The sequence below is a fragment of the Cucurbita pepo genome, chromosome LG09 (assembly GCF_002806865.2).
Source record: "Cucurbita pepo subsp. pepo cultivar mu-cu-16 chromosome LG09, ASM280686v2, whole genome shotgun sequence".
In the NCBI taxonomy this organism is placed as follows: Eukaryota; Viridiplantae; Streptophyta; class Magnoliopsida; order Cucurbitales; family Cucurbitaceae; genus Cucurbita; species Cucurbita pepo.
This window is the reverse complement of record NC_036646.1, coordinates 1195226-1214602: the sequence shown is the minus strand read 5'-3', so window position 1 is coordinate 1214602 and position 19377 is coordinate 1195226. Positions and strand designations below refer to the sequence as shown.

Sequence of the window (19377 nt, the reverse complement as noted above, 5' to 3'; positions counted from 1 at the left end):
CTGTTGAGACCTTTCTTAATTTCTGCTTTCTTTTCCATTTCTAATTTCTCATTTCTACTCACTTTAATTTCAACTTTTTTTTTTTTTTTTTTTTTTAATCTAATTGCCTTCTACAGCTCTAGCTTTCGCCTGCAATGGCGGACTCCGACCAACTTTCCGGCGCCAAATTCCCGTGGCTCTCCTCTCAACCGCCACCGCCGGCCATCTACTCCCCTCTGTGAGTCCCGCTGAACTTCTTCTCACTTATCTCTTAATGCCCCTGCTTGCGGCACTCAACGGCGGGAAGATGCTAGCTTCTACCGTGTAAGATCGAGAAACGAGAAACTGATGATGTCATAATTTAGTGCAACTTATTGCTTGTTTGAATTAGTCCATATATTCGTAATCCGTAATTTGTTTAGTTGAGTAATAATATTTTTAGATTTATTTACAGAGATATTATGTCAGAATATTTTTATTTATTTATTATTAGAATGGAAGAAAATTTTAGGACATATATAAATTTAAAAAATGCATTATGTGGGATTTGCAATATAAAGAAAAAAAAACTTAATTTTTTTATTTCATTTTATTTTATTTAGACATTTTTATTAAGTTAATTAGAGCTATCAGGTTGAGTTGAATTTATTTTTTTTAATTTATTTAACAAAATAGACATAACTCAACGATAATTAACGCTTATCATCTACAAAATGTAAGAGATTCAAATCATCAACCCAAAATGTACTTAAAAAAAAATTATATATATATATATATATATATATATATATATATATATATATATATTATTTATTGTAATAAAATAATGAAAAATAAATATAAACATCAAATATGGTAGAAAATAATATTAAAAGAATAAATGGAAAAGAAGGGAACACGTGACAGAAGTGTGAGAAGGGACGGACCACAACAGGATGCATGAGAATGAGGAAAAGAAAGAATGTAATTGGACGACAACAGCTTAGGTGGGACCCACTCTCATTTAATATTAGAAAACTTGTCTGTACCACCAAATCCAATCCAACATCTTCTTCCTCTTATGTTTCTTTTGCTTTCACCCACGCGCCACCCCCGCGCGTGTTCTCACTCTTCCTAATTAACCAAATTAATAATAATAATAATAATAATATAAGTTTATTAGTTCCCTTTTGTTCATCAAATGTTAGATAATTTGAGCAATAAAAGTAAATTTTGAAGCGAATGAATAGTGTAATAGTGTAGCTCGTTTCTTTTAGAAATGGAATAATCTATAATCTTTTCATCAGCTCCGCGCTCGTCAAAAGTCGAGCAGTTCACACTGAGAATAGAAGCACATCAAAACCGAAAGCGAAGTGCGAATTAGCTCCGAAAACTGGTGGTGTATATCCAGCAGGAACAAATCATCATAAAAGCATTATTTATGAATAATACAGTATTGGCAAACACCCAAAGGCAGATGAGAACCCAAATCTTCAGCTATCAAATGTACAAAGAGCGGTGTGGGGGAGGAGGAGGGGACCTACAGACATACAAATAAACTTCCCAGCTTTCCTCTATAACATCGTGCTCGTGCTCGTGCTCGTGCTCGTGCTCGTGCTCAGTTAATAAATCAAAGCCGCCTATCGTTGATTAAGTTAAAGGAACGGGTGGAGGATTACCGGCCGGGCATCTCTGTCGACGGGGTCGTCTAGTTGTCTTGCCCCAACCAGTCAGGCTTCCATCCTCCAGACCCATTTCAATGTTACTTAGTTGCTGTATCAGCTGATTACATGCTGAATGCACAGGGGGCGGGGGACTGATCACCGATCGTCGTCTTCCCCTACCGCAACCATTTCTAGTAGAGTTCCTCCTCGTAACTCCGCAATGCCAAGAGTGGCCTGTTGCTCGCATTAGGCCACCAAATGTTTGAAGATCTTCTGTAACCTCATGTCTTGATAGAGAGGAAAGGCCTGGAAGGATGTCCTTCTGGAAGTCCCTCCGCTGCCTTCCTCTCCTCGTCTGGCCCTTTCGGGGTCGATTTTGTAACAAATTGGTTCCAGAAGCTTCGATTTCCATACTTTCCGGAAGCAGGGGCTTCGGCATGTAGTCTTCTTCACCGACCTCTGCTAGCCTCAATGTCATGTATTCAAAGTAATCAATCCCTCTCAGAGAGGTTTCCTCATTATTCTTGTCATCTTTGGCTCTCAATACAGTATCAGACGTGACCTGTACATCGTCCCCCCGTGTGGAAACTATCTCGGCAAACCAATTTAGCAGATCGCTCGAAGAATCTTCCAACACGTTGCTAACATTATCGTCCAAATGACAGGAAGGCCCACAAGAAGAGATGGCAACTATTGCATCTGCTGCTACAGCCATAAGATCGTCCTGAATATCAACAGCCTTATGCTGAGGAGATTGTGATTGCTGTTCATCTGCATCGATATCGTCTTCAGTCTCGGGCATTGCCGGGGCTTCTAAGTCTATATCTATCACAACCTTTTCCTTGGCACTCGAAGAAGCCAGAGCTAGAGGTGTCATAGATGCTTCTTCATCATCAACACACGAGTTCAAATCAATATTAACTCTAACAGTAGAAATTTTCGCGTCGTTTCCATTTCTAACGGTCAGAGATCCAGTAGTAACGTTATCTGACTCGAAAACTGAAGGATCAGAAGGCAAATTGATATCAAATACTCTAGTTCTCTGATTATGTTCCACGTCATTCTCGGATGGATTAGGAAAAGGTACCGACGGGGATGTAAGAGAAAACGACTCATTCTTAGAAACGTGTGGCCCTTCAAAAATGGGAAACCCAAGAAGTTTTTTGTTACTCTGGCATTCACCATGTTCCAACCTTCTGGGCTCAATGTTACTACACCGTGAATTCGACTCAATGTTCGGATAACATATAACTTTACTGCCATTTTCAGTTCCATTTCTGTCTGAAAACTGATTCTTTGGAGAGAGCACAAAACTAAGCTCTCCAGTCATAGAGAATCTTCTTGAATCGATCGTTTCATTCTTACGAGCAGGTACAGCTCTCGACCATGGTAAGACATTATGATGGTCCTCATTCTTTTGTTCTGCCTCTCTGGTTCTGTAATTCAGTTGTTGACCTGCCTCATTAGATAAGGTTTTTGAGAGCACTACATTCAAGTTAATGTCTCTAGGAGAATTCGTGCCCACACAACCTGAGCCATTGTAATAGTTGGTCACATGGTCATGCCTTATGGTACCTTTGGAACCAGAGGTAGGCCCGAGATAAAATCCATTCCGGTAAGGAGTTTCACAACCAGACCCCGGGTTTGATCTTGACCCACTACTCAAATTCCATCTATCTCCAAAAATTCCATTATTCTGAGATGATGATGAAGTAAAACTCTTGTGAACGCCAGCAGACGATTTCAAGGACGGCTGTGTATGAAATAATGTCGACTTTTGGGAGCTGTTGCCATTCGGCTTTTCCCAAGACGAACCAGACTGAGCCCAAGACTTGCCCATGTCAGAAGGAGGGATCGGATATGTACAAGACGTCTGGGAAGCTAGACGATAACCGGGATCTCCAGCATTCGACATTTCATAACCTCTTTTGGACAATTGCAAATCATTAACTGGCCAGTCCAACTCCTGATGAACCTTGCTTTTATCATTGAGATAGAAGACTGGAAGTTCATGAAACTTGTTGAGTGGAACTTGCATTGGATTAGAAGATATATGGAACTTTTCCATCTGACCATGATTAAAAGGTTTCTCACTCTCTTTACTACGACCTGAAATAAAATATGATATCAAACTTTCAGATTTCATGGCATGAAAGTTATAAGAATGTTCATGCAATATAAAGAAGAAATAATACCTGCTTTAAAGATGTTAGGGAATGCCTCCCTTCTATTTCCGTTCTCAATATACGAATTCCTATTCATTGCATGTCCACCTTCGTTACTAGAGCACGGAAAGATTTCTTGCTTCGTATAGGACGGAGCGGGGCCTTGAGTCTCCCCATTGCTGGAGTCACGAGCACTAGGAAGATCGAAAAAATTGGACCCATTTGCCTCTTCAACCTGAATGGGCTCGTTTAAGTCAGCTAAACCACATTTGTTCCACAAACTCGAGTCAGATCTCAAAGTAGCACTTTGGCCGCCACTTTTTTCACCAGGATTCACACAACTCTGAGTCTCACATTTCTTGTTACCATTTGAATGGCAACCCAGCATGGGGTGCACTTTTTCATCGTGAAATACCTCCCCTTCTTCGCTATCAGCGTACTCGTCTGCTGGAAGTTGAAGATCGAATGTTTTCCTTCGAAACTTTGAGGGTCTGGATTCTAGTACCTCGCAGTCTTTTGAACTAGTTCCGTTTTGGGATGGTAAGAGACCGCTTCTATTGTTTTCTTTCAAAGAACTTAAAGATGATTTTACATCTTCAATGCAAGGTGCAGATGGTCTACCATTGGAAGAATTTGCAAGAGGAAAGCTTGGGAGATGCCATTTCCTCGCACCCTCAGGCGTACTTTGAGATGCTAGAGGACTAGAGGAGAACGATATGTCAATTGGCATCTGGTGTCTGTGTTCCGATCTTTTGATATCGTTCATTAACTCTCTTTGTTTTATATATAACCGATGCAGTTCACGAACCTGCTCGATGACAAAAGATGGAAAACTCAAAAAACAATGTGAGCATAACAACAGAAGTTCAAAGAAACAATCGGAACGAATGTTACCTGGCTCCTGAATAGGGCTTCATGCTCGAGCATTGTCCTCTTCACAGCATCTCTATCACAGCCTAGATATGCATCTGAGGTAGCTCTTGGCAAAATTCCGTTATAATATTGGCCACTCTGACACGCTTTTTCACTATAATATAATGGCCAGCTACAACCATGAGAATCTTCATTCAGATCCCTCATTGAATGATAACCTGGCAAATAACTTTCATACTGCACTTTTGTTCCCATTCCTGAGTCAATGAAGATTCATTGAATTGTTATGTATTCATAATGAACAGGGTCTATTAGAAACGTAACTATTAGCAAATCTAAAGAAGCAGACCTTCACATGGATGTATTAGATAATAAATGGGTATTCATAAGAGCGCATCTCGATTCTACCGTGATATAAAAAATAATCTCTAAGCTAAAAGCATAAGTCAAGCCAGAAACAAGGACATCGATCTTCAACTTTGGAAGTATGGTCATCGACTTGGGCATCCAAATGGTTGGGGACAAATTGAGACACGAGATAACGTTGTTATCGGTAGGGTAACAAAACGAGCAATTTGATGGTTTTTCTTAGAAAGGGTAAAAAATTGAAGTCCTGAGGGCTCTCATTATTTTGTTCTCCCTATAGCAGTTGCTTCTTCTATTCTCCAAGGTGCTGGTAATCCTTTAGTCCAGATAATGCCTCTCCAAATCGAATGCGTCCTCTGAGCTTACCTTGGAGGATATTCCTTGTAGACAAAATCTCACCATCCTCCCATTTTCAACATCGAGATTATACTCTCTAGGCTCAACGTTAAAGAGATAGCACATGTGGACCACGAGAATATGTATACTAGTTTTGGATCTGAACTAATGCCAGAATGATCACTCGTGGTCTTGTATCATATAGGAAGACCCAAAAGATGATTTAGATATAGGGATTTGTTGACTCGAGAGGTGAGAATAATGTCCTAAAGGAAGAGTTACTCGGGGGGTCGGGCAACTTGTAGGTATTTCGAACAGAAGATTTTGAGTGAAACACATAGAAAAACTGTAATCGGGTTTCTTGTTAGACCAATCAGTTCTTACAGAGATCTCATTATAGAATCAAACAGCCGTCCTCTTACTACCATACCCTAGCAATTTGCTTTGGCACAAAAATAAAATGAATTGCTCCAATATCCAAGAACATTGGAAAAAACTCTTCAGCAATCGACATAAAACTGCTACTAGCATATGATACAAGTCGTTCGATTCATCAGTTTGATAACCACTAAGCACGCGCAGATGCCACTCTAAAGCAACACTCAATGGGAGCGGATAATGCGCTTTCTACACAAATGAATAGGGATCTTTTGCAGAAAATGCGCTCTCAAGAAAATCAGTGTCAAGTAAGAGGTAGTGGTTAGTATAGTCCAGACGAGTTTTCGCAATATACGCACGAACCTTCTTCACACACCAATAAACCAACTACTTCAAGCACCAGAATACTGTTCACAAGCTAGGGACTTAATGGCAACCGTCTTCAACTCGAAGAAGCTACTTATTACTCAGTAACAACTCATGGAGTAATTCAACTGAGTAGTTCAGATCAGTTGCTAAGAAAGTGTACACCAGCAGCTAAAGCATTACAGCATTTGAGCATCAAAAAATTACAGCCATCTCAAGTGGCTAGTTACTCAGCAGCAGTAAATTAGTCCCTTATGTTAACTTCAAAGCAGGAAGAAATGGATCGCTGAAAATCCATGAAAATGCTTCAAACCAGAGAACAAAAAGCAGAAAACGACCAAAATTACAGCCATGATGCATTAAATCCTCCCAAACTCAACAAAACACGATCAAAACGAAACAAATCGATTCTCCCCACAGCCACATATGAACATCATCTCCAAATCTCAACAAACAAATCCCCAAATGTAGGAGACACAATCCAGGGCAATTACCAGCAAAACACAAGCAGTGGAATCCTCAAATTTATAATTGGGAAACAGTTCCGCAAGTAAAACATGATTAAGAAAACCACAGAACATGAAATTAAGAAAACCTACGAAAAAGGAATCATCGGAATCGAAAAGAAGCCGATAAATGAAATTAAAAGATGAATAGATGGAAAAATTACCTTAAACCCACATCGTCCGATTCGATAGCTCAAGAACCCTTCAGAGATTCAGCCATTAACGCAAGACCTTAAGAGAAAGCGAAAATTAAGAGCGCGAGAGTCTGAGCATCAAAGAAGGAAAAAGAAAGGCAATAAGAAATTGATGTAAAACAGCAGTGAGAGAGAGAGAGGTTAGATCGTCATCGAGGTGGAGAAAGAGGAGGAGATTTTCGATCTGCTGGGCCACTCTCTCTCTCTCTCTCTCTCTAAACGTAAAGAACTGAGAGAATTTTGAGGGAGGGAGAGAGAAATGGATTGAAGAGAAGAAGCTCGTTGATTTTAATTTTTTGGAGAAGAGAAAAGAGAGAGATCCCAGATAAGAAATCTTCACACAAACGAACAACCTTCTAAGAACAGTGACCTGAAATTTGTCAACATCCGGTCTCTTTTTATTCTCTGCTTTTTCTTCACTTCCTCTCTCTCCCATCCATATTTTACTTTTTTGGAATTTCTATACAAAAATTAAAAAAATTAAAAAATTAAAAAATTAAAAAATTAAAATTACTTCTCTCTCATATATTGAAGTAAACAAAAAGAAATGGGCATTTTCTAGATTCTCTCCACCTTCCTTGCTTTTGGTGCATATATTAATTTAATATTTTATCCTAAATTTCTAACTATTTTTTATTCACTTAAATATGTAAACATATCCATTCTTTTCTTTTTTCATGAAGAAAATAAAAATATTTTTCTTTGTGCAGTGGTTGAATCCTACTCAGAATTAATAATTCTTTTTAATTTTAATGACATTTTTAAATGCCACTCTCGTCCTTAATTATTATTATATTTTGTATAATGAAAATATTTCGGTCAAGCGAGTTATGGAGTAAGATCAATAAATAGTTATTGACTTTCATTATGTGTAGTTCACTGTAAAGTTATAGGTGATCATGGTTAGATGATGAAAGTCGCTAATTTAGGGAATGATTATGAGTTTATAATCAAATAATACTATCTCCGTTGAATGAGGCCTTTTTGGGAAGCCCAAAGCAAATCCACCTTTTGGGGAACTCCAAAGCAAACCCATGAGAGCTTATGCTCAAAGTGGACAATATCATACCATTGTGGAGAGTCGTGTTCATTTAACATGGTATCAGAGTCATGCTTTAAACTTAGTCATGTTCATTTAACATAGTATCAGTGTCATGCCTTAAACTTAGTCGTGTTCATTTAACATGGTATCAGAACAATGCCTTAAACTTAGTCGTGCCAATAGATGGGTAAATCCTCAAATATCGAACAAAGGATTCGAAAAGAAAAGGAGTCGAGCCTCCTCGAATTTAAAAGACAGATATATATTGATGTGAAATTTAGTAAGTTTAGATAATTAATTATTAAATTTAATATTAGATAATTAGGGGTTAAAAAATTGAGGGGAAAAAGGAAAATTAATATTAGAAAATGAAGTGAAATTGATTAGGTAATTTACAGCGTTTAATTGGCTAATGCAACAGACAAGGGTGGGGTCCAGTTGATACTGTGAGAAGGATGAGGTTTATTTGAGTTTCGTTATAAAATGCCCATCGGATTACACAGAATTACGAAAATGGCACTGCTGAATTCTCCTCTATTTTGTTTTGAGCAGCTGGAAGTTTTTTAAGGAAATTATATTACATAATTGATAAATTTGGAAGATAAACTGACACGTCGTTCAAGATACGACTTTAACAGCCCACGTGGCACGTTCCCATGGGCATGGTTGGTGGAATGTTTAATCCTTCTGTTTCTATTTTCGTAGTATTTTTATATTTTCCTGTTTTTTTTAATTAAATGAAAAAATATTTTGTACCGAAAAAAAAAACGCCATTTTATTTTGGAATTTAATATTTATTTTTCCGTTCACTAATTTTATTATATTTATTCATAGTTTAAAAAATTAAAAAATTTAAACAATAGGATGAATTTAACTCAATTTATAATTTAAATAAATAAAAAATTTATCGATGAAATTAGTTCATAATTTTTTCTAAAATTAAATTAGAATATTCATTAATTTTGAAAAGCATATTTTTTTCATTATGATAGATTATTTTTATTTAATTTTATAAATAAATTAAAATTTTTGAGGGGTAAATTTTAATTAAAATAAATAAATAAATATTTTACTAACTAAAATTTAATTAAATATTTGAAAATTTTACCATTTAAGCCAACCATTGAAAAATAAAACATTTTTTTCCGAGTAGAAAAAATTTTATTTTTTATGTTATGATATTTGGGGGAAGCAAAAGTAATTATCTCGAGCGGTAAATAGTAGCGCTTATTGTATTTTAACCAATTTTTGTGTTAAAAATTTGAAACTCCACTCCAAAATATTTATAATTAATAAAAAAATCACATATTCCGACGTAAAAATAATATTTTTATAATAAAATTCATTTTTTTAATCAAAATTATATATTTTATATCAATTAAGTTATGCATATGCTCTCGATTATTAAATAATCGTTACGGGATGGTAGCGATATCGAATTGAATGAATAATATAGCAGTGCATCTTAGCGTGGGGCCATTTGTTCATATGAACTGTGAAGTCCAAATCCATGGCCCCAAAAACACCCATCTTTCTCTCCTTCTAATGGTAATGAGGTGGGACGTGGAGCATCACACATCAATCTGGGGATGCCCGAAAAGTGGAAATATCAATTCTTAATGCCGCCTCAATATTAATATTATTATTATTAATAAAAGTTTTCCAATATTTATTTCCTTAATTTCCATAAATCCATATTTTCATGTTTATAATTAATTTATGTATCCTTTAAAAATATAATTAAATTAAAGTTCATTTTTCTGTAAACAATAAATATTTGATTAATTAAGACATATTTTCATTTTTAAAAAAATAATAATATTATCACTTACCATATTAAAGTTTTAAATAAGTAAATAAATATTTAAAATAAAAGAGTAGATAGCAGATATTGTGCTGTTTGGGCTTTCCCTTTCCAGCTTCCCTTAAAACGCGTCTACCAGGGAAAGGTTTACACACCCTTATAAATGGTAGTTTGTTTTCCCCCAACTAATGTGGGACATCACAATCCACCCCTCTTCGGAGCCCAGCGTCCTCGCTGGCACTCTTTCCTTCCTCCAGTCGTTGTCGGGCTTCCCCTCAAGGCTTTAAAACACGTCTACTAGGGAAAGGTTTCCACACCCTTATGAATGGTGGTTTGTTCTCCTCCCTAATCAATTTGGGACATCACAATCCACCCCCTTCGGGGCCCAGCGTCATCGCTGTCACTCTTTTCTTCCTCCAGTAGCTGACACTCTTTCCTTCCTCCAATCAATGTGGGACCACCCCCAAATCCACCATCTTTGGGGCCTATCGTTCTTACTGGCACACTGCCTCGTTGTAACGACCCAAATTCACCGCTAGAAGATATTGTCTTATTTGGGCTTTCCCTTTCAAGCTTCCACTTAAGGTTTTAAAATACGTGGAAATGTTTTCACACCCTTATAAATGGTGATTTGTTTTTCTCCCTAACCAACTTGGGACATCACAGTACATTTAAACGTATTTACTGTTAAATTGTTTGGTTAAAGTAGTGTAGTTTTGAAATTATAGTTTTAAAAAAATAGAGACAATAAAATACGTTAATATAATAAAAATACAATGAGATGGGATTAAAATATAGTTTAGTGACATCGTGACTTAATATGAATAATAATTTAAATAAATGGGTTGAAAGGATATTTTAAATTTTATTTATTTTGCATAAAATAAAGATAAATGATAAATAAATAAATAAATAAATAAGAGAGAGAGAGAGTGGTCCCATTGGAAAGATTATTATCAATTTCATGGAAAATGAGTGAGTCTTTCCAAAGCAACTAATAAGGAGGAATATTTGGCAAAAACTGGGAGTGGGCCCACCACTCACCCCACCTTTTTTATGTATTTTAAAATTTAAATTAATAACAAAATAATAATAATAATAATTTAATTATGAAACGATTTTAATTAATTAAATTAAATGTACTTTTCAATTTTCAACCTAATTAAGTAATTTCCATGTATACCCTTCGAAGGAGGGGAAAAGGGGACTTTATTAATGGGTAAAGTCATACTTTCCCATGTACCAGAAGAGAGAGACATACTTTAAATAATAATAATAATAATAAAATGAGATACATTTAATTTAATATTTATTTGTTTATTGTGCGCCGAGGATGGAAACTGTGTATAAATAATAATTAGTAAGGTGACCAAATGGGGAATTTAGCTCAATCTGAAGTTTGATTTGTGAATTTTAAGGTTTCTATGTTAATTTAGGCCCGATTTAATAATAATTAAAAAGTTAATTTTAAGCTATTGTAACATTCCAGACTGTAATTTTTGAATAATACAATTAGCCGTCACGTAATTATTAAAGAATCAATAATAAAATAAAATAAATAAAAACAGCTATATGCCTGTGCTATACTGGCAACCGAGTTAAGTGGAGCCTCGGTCAGTCTCTGGTCGGCCTTTCTTTGTCCCTTAAAATTAAAATTCAATTCAGTCCACTTTTTCCTTTTTATCCGGAGATAATATTTGGTAATTAGTTATGAAATATATTTTAGATATTCGTAATTAATATATGATTTAATTAACGGTATATTTTATTTTATTTTTAATATTTAATTAGTTTAATTTGGAACTTGTATGTTATTTAAACGTCAGGAATATTACACACCTTCATCTCAATTCTATTTCTCATTCTTAACAATATAATTTTTTAAAAAATTATCCCAATAAAATAAAAAATTTAAATAAAGGTGTTCATATGACTTTATAACCTACCCTAATTTTTTTTAAAATAGATTTTAACGTTTGTAATTGATGTTAGTGATGTATGTGACTTGTAAACGTGTTAGATATTTGAACTTTATAAGACTTTAGTTTAATGTAATATGTATTGGGAATACTTTTAAAATAATAACCCGACGAAGGTTAAGTTGTGAAGAGAAGATGAAAGGGGAAGGGTGTTTTAGTAATTTACAAAGGTTAGGAATGCGATGGAAAATTAGGGTATTATTCGAATCGAATCCGTACACATGCTTCACGCCGTCCAAATTCCAAAAAGGGCATTGCGGCGAAAATTGCAAACAAGCGAAGCAATCAAAACCTCTTCGCTCTCAAATCCCCATGTCGATTTCCGTCCACGAATCTAGGCCACCTACAAATTCTCTCCCCGTTCTGCCCCTCATTTACAAACAACCTAATTACCAAACCACCCCCATATTTTATTTGTTATTACACAAATACCCCTCCCATGACGACGGTGGTCCCCACGCTCGAATCTGAAATTAATAATATTTTTCATTTTTTAATATTATATATATTTTTGGATTCGGCCTTTCGAGTCTGCTCTTCGTCGCCATCCGTCTCTTTCCCGTTTATCCATCCCCCTTCCCCACAGACAATTTTTAAGCCCTTTTCAGTAACTCTCCTCCACTCCCTTTTCCACCCTCCGATCTGCCTCTCTCTATCTTCCATTCAACGGCTGAGATTAAATGTTCTTTTTTCCGTTTTGATTTTATTTTGGTAAAATTAAAATTAAAATTTTATTTTTATTTTTTTTAAATATAAAAATCTCTGGGTCTTCATACTTCTAATTTTATATTAAAATAATTTTAAATTTTAAAAATCCCAAAATTCTTATTATGTATGTTTTATTCAAATACTTCAATTTATCTAATTTATTATATTTTGATTTCGTTGACGTTTTAAATACATATTTTTAAATTTTAATTTAATTATAATATTTTTCAATTTTCTTTTCATCTTATTTTCATGATAATTAATTAATTAAACCTCTCTATGAAAAGAAAGATATGTTTTTTTTTTTTAAGATTATTGTGGCAAATGTAATCGCTATTGTGGGTCCCAATTCACATGTCATATGCACCAGAGCCAACTTATGACGTGGCCCAGCAATCAGATTTGTCATTTTCACTCGTGTTAAATTCTTATTACCATAAATTAAAGAAAATAAAAAAGAAAACTTAATTATACTAATAAAAGAAAAAAAAAAAAACAAATGAGTTAATTTTGATTGGGTATTTAGGATTTTATTCCAGGGTTGCATGGACGGCTCCCGTATAGAGTACATTACATTACACAGTAGCCCTAATACGAAATTCTTTTTATTTATTTATTTATTTTTGAAAAAAATATGTTCTGTGTGGGTCCCACCGTTTGGTAAAGTATAAAAATCCTAGGGTTGACCGCTAATCATGAAAGCGTCGTTTGTTTCCGGTGGGCCCCACCTAATTGCTCCCTTCCACATATGCGGGGGTTGTCCGGTCAATATGGCCGAGGTTAAGCTGACAGCTGGGAGAGTCAACATGGGCCTTTCCTAGCCCAATTTCAAAATCTTATTATTGGGCTTTATGTTCGGCCCAGATCTAATTAGAAAATAAGAAGAAAGGACTAAAGCGGAATAAGAGAAGAAGAGTGGGGATATTTTGGTCAGAATAGGTGTACAACATCGTACGGTGGTGATTGAGCAGTTAGACGTCTTATCTGATCGATCTCAGCGACCAGATCCAATGCGTTGTCGTTTTAAGGTCTGTTACATCCACAGCCTTAAAAACTGTGCTGTGGTACTGCCATTTATGGACCCAGTTTGGTTCATTTCTTGTTTTATTATGACAATAATGAATTTGGTGGAAAAATTTATAAATACAGATATATATATATATATATATAATTTTAAAAACAATAGTATCTGAGCTGTTTTATTAGTTTTATTTAACGGAAATTTTTAATTTAATATTTTTAACATTATTAAAAAAAAACATTTTTCTTTATTAAAATAAACTCATTTAATTGTTGTCTAAACAAATAATACATTTCACTCATACGAGCTTTCCTTAAATTATTAAGTTAAAGGGTAAATTTGAATAATCATCGTATTAAATTTAACATAATTCAATAATAAAAATATATTATATTCGGGAAAGGTTTACTATATACCATATATCATATACCATATTTTACACTGAATTATTTAAACATAAAATTAATGTCTATAGATCGATATATATAAACAAGTTTAAAAACTAAATACGTAATTTTTCTAAGTTAAAAATAAATGTATTATGGTTCGAATCTATATTTTAAATGTATTGATTATTACAGAATATTATTGTCATAATTAATATTCTCTTACATTATTTCTTTTTATCAATAATTCTTTTAACATTTTGATTAGGCACCGACCCATAATTAGGTAGAACTATTTAAAAACAAAAGCTAAATTAAATTAATATCTAAATTATACTTTCAAATATGACAAATTTAATACATTTTTAAACTTTATATTTTATATTTAATAAATAATGTATGAATTAAATTTTACTAAAAACAATTTAATATTTAGATCTAATAAATATAAACATTAATTTATATTCAAGGGAATAAATATTAAAAAAATTATTAAACACAAAATAAAAGTTTTATTTTAAACGTGTAATTAAATATATTAAAAAATGATTTTTGGAGCAATGTAACAAAATAAAATTAAAAGAAAAATGGAAACATCAGAAGGCGGCTGTGTCTTTATCAACTTTTGAGCTGTAAACCATACTGAGACGGCTCACCCACGTGCCAACTCATCTTCATCATCCAATAATAATATCTGTAACTTTTTATAAATATTAAAAAATATATATTTTTATCATTAAATTTTGAATTGACGGTTAAAGTTTTATTTTGTGAATTTTTAAAGAATATAATCTAGCCCAAAAAAAATTATAATATTATTAATTAATTTATTTTAATTTTATGGTTTTTTATGATGGTATATTCATTTATCCATAATTTTTTTAAAACTATAATTTTGATTTTTAAAATGACCAAATTACCCTTCCGTTTCCATTTCACAACAATTCACATCACTCTTGCTTAGCAACAGCGCGGAACAGAATTTAGAGCGCCACAATTCACATTTGACAGTTGCGCCGTTGTTTTCTCTTGGTAGCTTCAGATTTATATGGATGCGGCTCGCGTTCTCTCCAGTACTCCCATTTCGCCGTTTTCTTCTATCATCGCTGTGTTTTAGAGGAAGAGAAGCTCGGTCCGAGCTGCGAAAATGGAGAAGGCTTTGACCAAGGTGAGCAGCTTGAAGGTTGGGAGCTTGTGGGTTTCAAAGAAAGCCAAGGAGGAATTCTCCAACATCACCGACGATTTCCATGTGAGTTTCTCGTTTTGTTTTTTCTTTGTGTTTGTTGATTTTGTTCTCTCGTTCGATCGTTTATTGTACCCTCTGCTGCCTGTGGTTTTCTTTGATTTTGAGTGTTGGTTTCTTTTTGTTTTTCGCGATTTAAGTAATGCAGCTCGATTTGATTGACATTGTCTGTGGATTTTGTGCTGATTTTGCGTTGATTATTGCTTATTACCAAGATTTAAGGTGAGATCCGTTGGTTTCTTCCACTAATCAGAGGATTAAGCGACAGGGTTACGATTGAAGTGAAAATGGACTGATGAGGCTTCTTGGGATTTGGTTGTTTGCATCAGTTTGATTGAAAAGAAACCTTGGGATTTGGTTTCTTCCACTAATTATATTTATCAACCAAAATCTATTGGGATAAGACTCCTTGATCTGTACTAGAATGAGATCTTATATGTTAGTATTTGGAATCTGTCTGTGAAAAATGAGGATTTCTCTTTTTGCAATGGTTCTTCAGTTAATTATCAATATTGGTATCAGTTAAAACGCTGAATATCTTTCGATTTCTGTGTAGGCAAACATTAAACTTAGAACTTGGTTAGAATCTCATATATGTTGTTGTTTATTGCAGACTTTTTCAAGCACGGTTGAAGAGAAGGCAAAGTGGATCTTCAACAAGCTAAAAGGTAACTTCTAGCATATTATCTCATTTTATATCAGGATGAGTGCACACTTAATGCTGGTTTTGATGAGCGAAGTGCAGGACAATCCCCACCATAGCCTCTCAACTCCTCCAAAAAGTCCCTATGAATTAGCCCTCATAAGGTATTGTTGTGAGATCCCACATCGGTTGAAGAAGGGAATGAAACATTCCTTATAAGGGTGTGGAAATCTCTCTTTAGTAGACTATTTTAAAACTTTGAGGGGAAGCCCAAAAGGGAAAACCCGAAGAGGACAATATATGCTAGTGGTGAGTTTGGGCTGTTACAAATGGTATTATAGCCAGACACTAGACGATGTGCTAGCGAGGACGCTGGGCTCCAAGGGGTGGATTGTGAGATCTCACATTGGTTAGAGAGGGGAATGAAACATTCTTATATTATAAGGGTGTGAAAATCTCTCACTTACAGACGCGTTCTAAAACCTTGAGGTAGATCTCGAAAGGAAAAATCCAAAGAGGATAATATCTAGTAGACGCGTTCTAAAACCTTGTTTTGTAAACTATCTTTTAGTCCCTTATGACTGCTGCCCCTCTTCCCTTGTGTTAAGTTGTAAGAGATTCAAGTGAGCATAATGCTGTAAGATTGGTCATATCTTTTTCCTCCCACAGGAAAGCCATTGAAGAGCTTACCAGATTTACTTCGCGAGTACAACTTACCACCCGGCCTCTTTCCTCAGAACATAACCTGCTACGAATTTGATGAATCCAAGTCGAAGCTGATCGTCTACTTACCATCGGTTTGCGAGATAAGCTTCAAGGATTCGTCTGTAATCCGATATGCAACACGGGTTAAAGGAACTCTTCAGAGAGGGAAGCTCACAGGCATTGAAGGAATGAAGACAAAGGTCCTAGTGTGGGTGAAAGTGACAAGCGTGACGGTTGAGGGCTACAAATCTGATAAGGTATGGTTCACTGCAGGAGTGAAGAAGTCGAGATCGAAAGATGCCTATGATAAGCCCCGTGATGCCGTTAGGGTAGAAGCATTCTGATATTCGAACCATGGCGCGCTGCTGTTAGGTATGAAGCTGAGATATGAACCCTGTAGTTACATTTGCTGCATCATTCAATCTGCATTGTTCAAATATATAGAAAGCTTAATCTTGTCAACTTTATAGATATTGTTTTAATGAGGTTTATAGATTCTCTGTAGTCATGAATGTTCTAAAAATTTGTTATCAGTTTGTGGAAATGAAAAGGCTTTTATCCATTGGATGAATAAACACAACTCATAGATGCGAAAGGATGCAACTCGTAGAAGAGTTGCATACCATTTATAAATACTTTCTAAAACTAAACTAAAATTTTACTTTTGTAAACTCTAGAGAACAAAAGTGCATTTTGAAGGGCTTTTTGTAAACTCGGGATAACTAAAGGGCTTTTTGTTAAAAAAACAATCGATATGTAATAAGCTAAAGCGGACAATATCGGCTAATGGTGGCCTTGGACTGTTACGGTGATATCAGAGCTAGACGCCGAGCAGTGTACCAGTGAGGACACCGTGCCCTCAAGGGGGTGGGTTATGAAATCTCACGTCGGTTGGAGAGTGGAACGAAAGATGCGTACCGTGAATGCGAGCGAAGATGCTGATGCAAACTGTGAGATCTCACGTCGGTTGTTTTCTTATGAGGGTGTGGAAATCTTTCTCCATTAGATGCACGGATAATATCTGTTAGCCTTGGGCTAGAGCTCTTACTTTTTCTTAGTTTTTGTTAGCTCAACTACGGAAAGTGTTTTTTTTTTTTTTTTTCTCGGTTGGCCTATAATTTAAGCCCAATCCCAATATACAATGGAAACTGTTAAATTTGGAAGATTCGTATTATCAAAAGAAGGAATGCTAGAAAAAATGGGAAACAAGAATTTGAACACGACGTGAATCGAATACGCAACCTTGTGGAAAACAAGAATTTGACCCCGGACGTGAATCGAACACGCAACATTCTAATCTAGAGTTAGACGCACTACCATTGCGCCATGGATCCCTTACCAATATGTTAGTCTAGTTCTAGTGCTACATGGCCTATAATTTAAGCCCAATCCCAATATACAATGGAAACTGTAGAATTTGAACACGACGTGAATCGAACACACAATCTTCTGATCTGGAGTCAGACGCGCTACCATTGCGCCACGAATCCCTTACCAATATGTCAGTCTAGTTCTAGTGCTACGTGGCCTATAATTTAAGCCCAATCCCAATATACAATGGAAACTCTTAAATTTGGAAGATCCGTATTATCAAAAGAAGGAAAGCTAGAAAAAATGGGAACAAGAATTTAAACCGAATCGAACACGCAACCTTCTGATCTGGAGTCAGACGCGCTGCAATTGCGCCACGAATCCCACTATTAAATTTGGAAGATTCGTATTATCAAAAGAAGGAATGCTAGAAAAGGTTGGAAACAAGAATTTGAACCCAACGTGAATCGAACACGCAACCTTCTGATCTAGAGTCAAACGCGTTAGAATTGTACCACGGATCCCTTACCAATATGTCAGTCTAGTTCTAGTGCCACGTGACCTATAATTTAAGCCCAATCCCAATATACAATGGAAAACGTTAAATTTGGAAGATTCGTATTATCAAAAGAAGGAATGCTAGAAAAGGTTGGAAACAAGAATTTGAACCCGACGTGAATCGAACACGCAACCTTCTGATCTAGAGTCAAACGTGCAACCATTGCACCACAAATCCCTTACCAATATGTCAGTCTAGTTCTAGTGTTATGTGACCTATAATTTAAGCCCAATCCCAATATACAATGGAAATTGTTAAATTTGGAAGATTCGTATTATCAAAAGAAGGAATGCTAAAAAAAGAGGTAAACAAGAATTTGAAACCGACGTGAATCGAACACACAACCTTCTGATCCTGAGTCAGACGTGCTACCATTGCAANAAAAATAAAAAATAAAATAATTTTAGTCTTTCAATTTTAATAAATTTATAAAATCTTAGTTTTATATCAAATAAATCACTAAATTTTTTAAACAATATTTAATAAGTTCTTAATAATTACGGATAGAGGACTCGTTGTTCAGGCACTTGTAAGTTGTAACGCGGTTCATAGTTCCTTCTAGCATAGAGAGCAGAGTGAAAGAGCGGGAAAACAAGAAGTCCGGGGACAGAAAACCAAACTCGAAAATGGCGATTCCCGGAGATCCAAGGGCTTTTGCAACACTAGGTCTCGTCATCCACGGCATCCTTCGACCTCCCTTCATCCTCTTAAGGTCTGGAAAACAACTCTCTCATTTTCATTTCTCTAATAATGCACTTCCTTGTCTTCATTTTCATCCGAGATTGTTGCCATTCGTCAAATGCATCTCCGTTTCTCCAAAAAATGCATGGAATAGACATAGCTGTTCGGAATAAGGAACTAGGTTAGTCGTTAGCCTTGCGATCGGCATTTTAAGTGACATCGAACATGTCTATTGTTTATAGTTTGCTAGTTATTAGCATTACTTTCCGGAGTTTGATTTTGTGATTTGCCTTTTGGCTAATTGATTATATCTTATCGGGATCGTAGTTCTTAGCTTATTTCTTCATTTCTTATGGCAGTGTTCAAATATTAGTTGTTTAGTTGCTTCTCCAGGGTTTATTAATTTTATTTGAAGCTTTGGACTCGATTTTGAACTCAACAATACATGATGCTGCTTGAACGCACCGAGTCAGGTTTAAATTTCTATAA

General features: G+C 35.3%; 2 protein-coding genes and 1 non-coding gene across 3 annotated transcripts; 1 reads left to right on the top strand and 2 right to left on the bottom strand.

The window, feature by feature from the left end:
* Positions 1-1319: 1319 nt before the first annotated feature.
* LOC111802426 lies at positions 1320-7145 on the bottom strand. Its single transcript, XM_023686777.1, has 4 exons — positions 6777-7145; positions 4682-4917; positions 3818-4595; positions 1320-3731 (listed from the first exon to the last, which is right to left on the bottom strand). The coding sequence occupies exons 2-4, from the start codon at positions 4913-4915 to the stop codon at positions 1609-1611; spliced, it is 3135 nt and encodes a 1044-aa protein (XP_023542545.1). The 5' UTR covers positions 4916-4917; positions 6777-7145; the 3' UTR covers positions 1320-1608.
* Positions 7146-14699: 7554 nt separating this feature from the next.
* Positions 14700-16908, top strand: LOC111802763 (uncharacterized protein At5g01610-like). Its single transcript, XM_023687254.1, has 3 exons — positions 14700-14995; positions 15603-15657; positions 16302-16908. The coding sequence occupies exons 1-3, from the start codon at positions 14894-14896 to the stop codon at positions 16679-16681; spliced, it is 537 nt and encodes a 178-aa protein (XP_023543022.1). The 5' UTR covers positions 14700-14893; the 3' UTR covers positions 16682-16908.
* Positions 16909-17755: 847 nt separating this feature from the next.
* Positions 17756-17827, bottom strand: TRNAW-CCA. Its single transcript has one exon. It is a non-coding gene; the product is annotated as a tRNA-Trp (tRNA).
* Positions 17828-19377: the final 1550 nt, after the last annotated feature.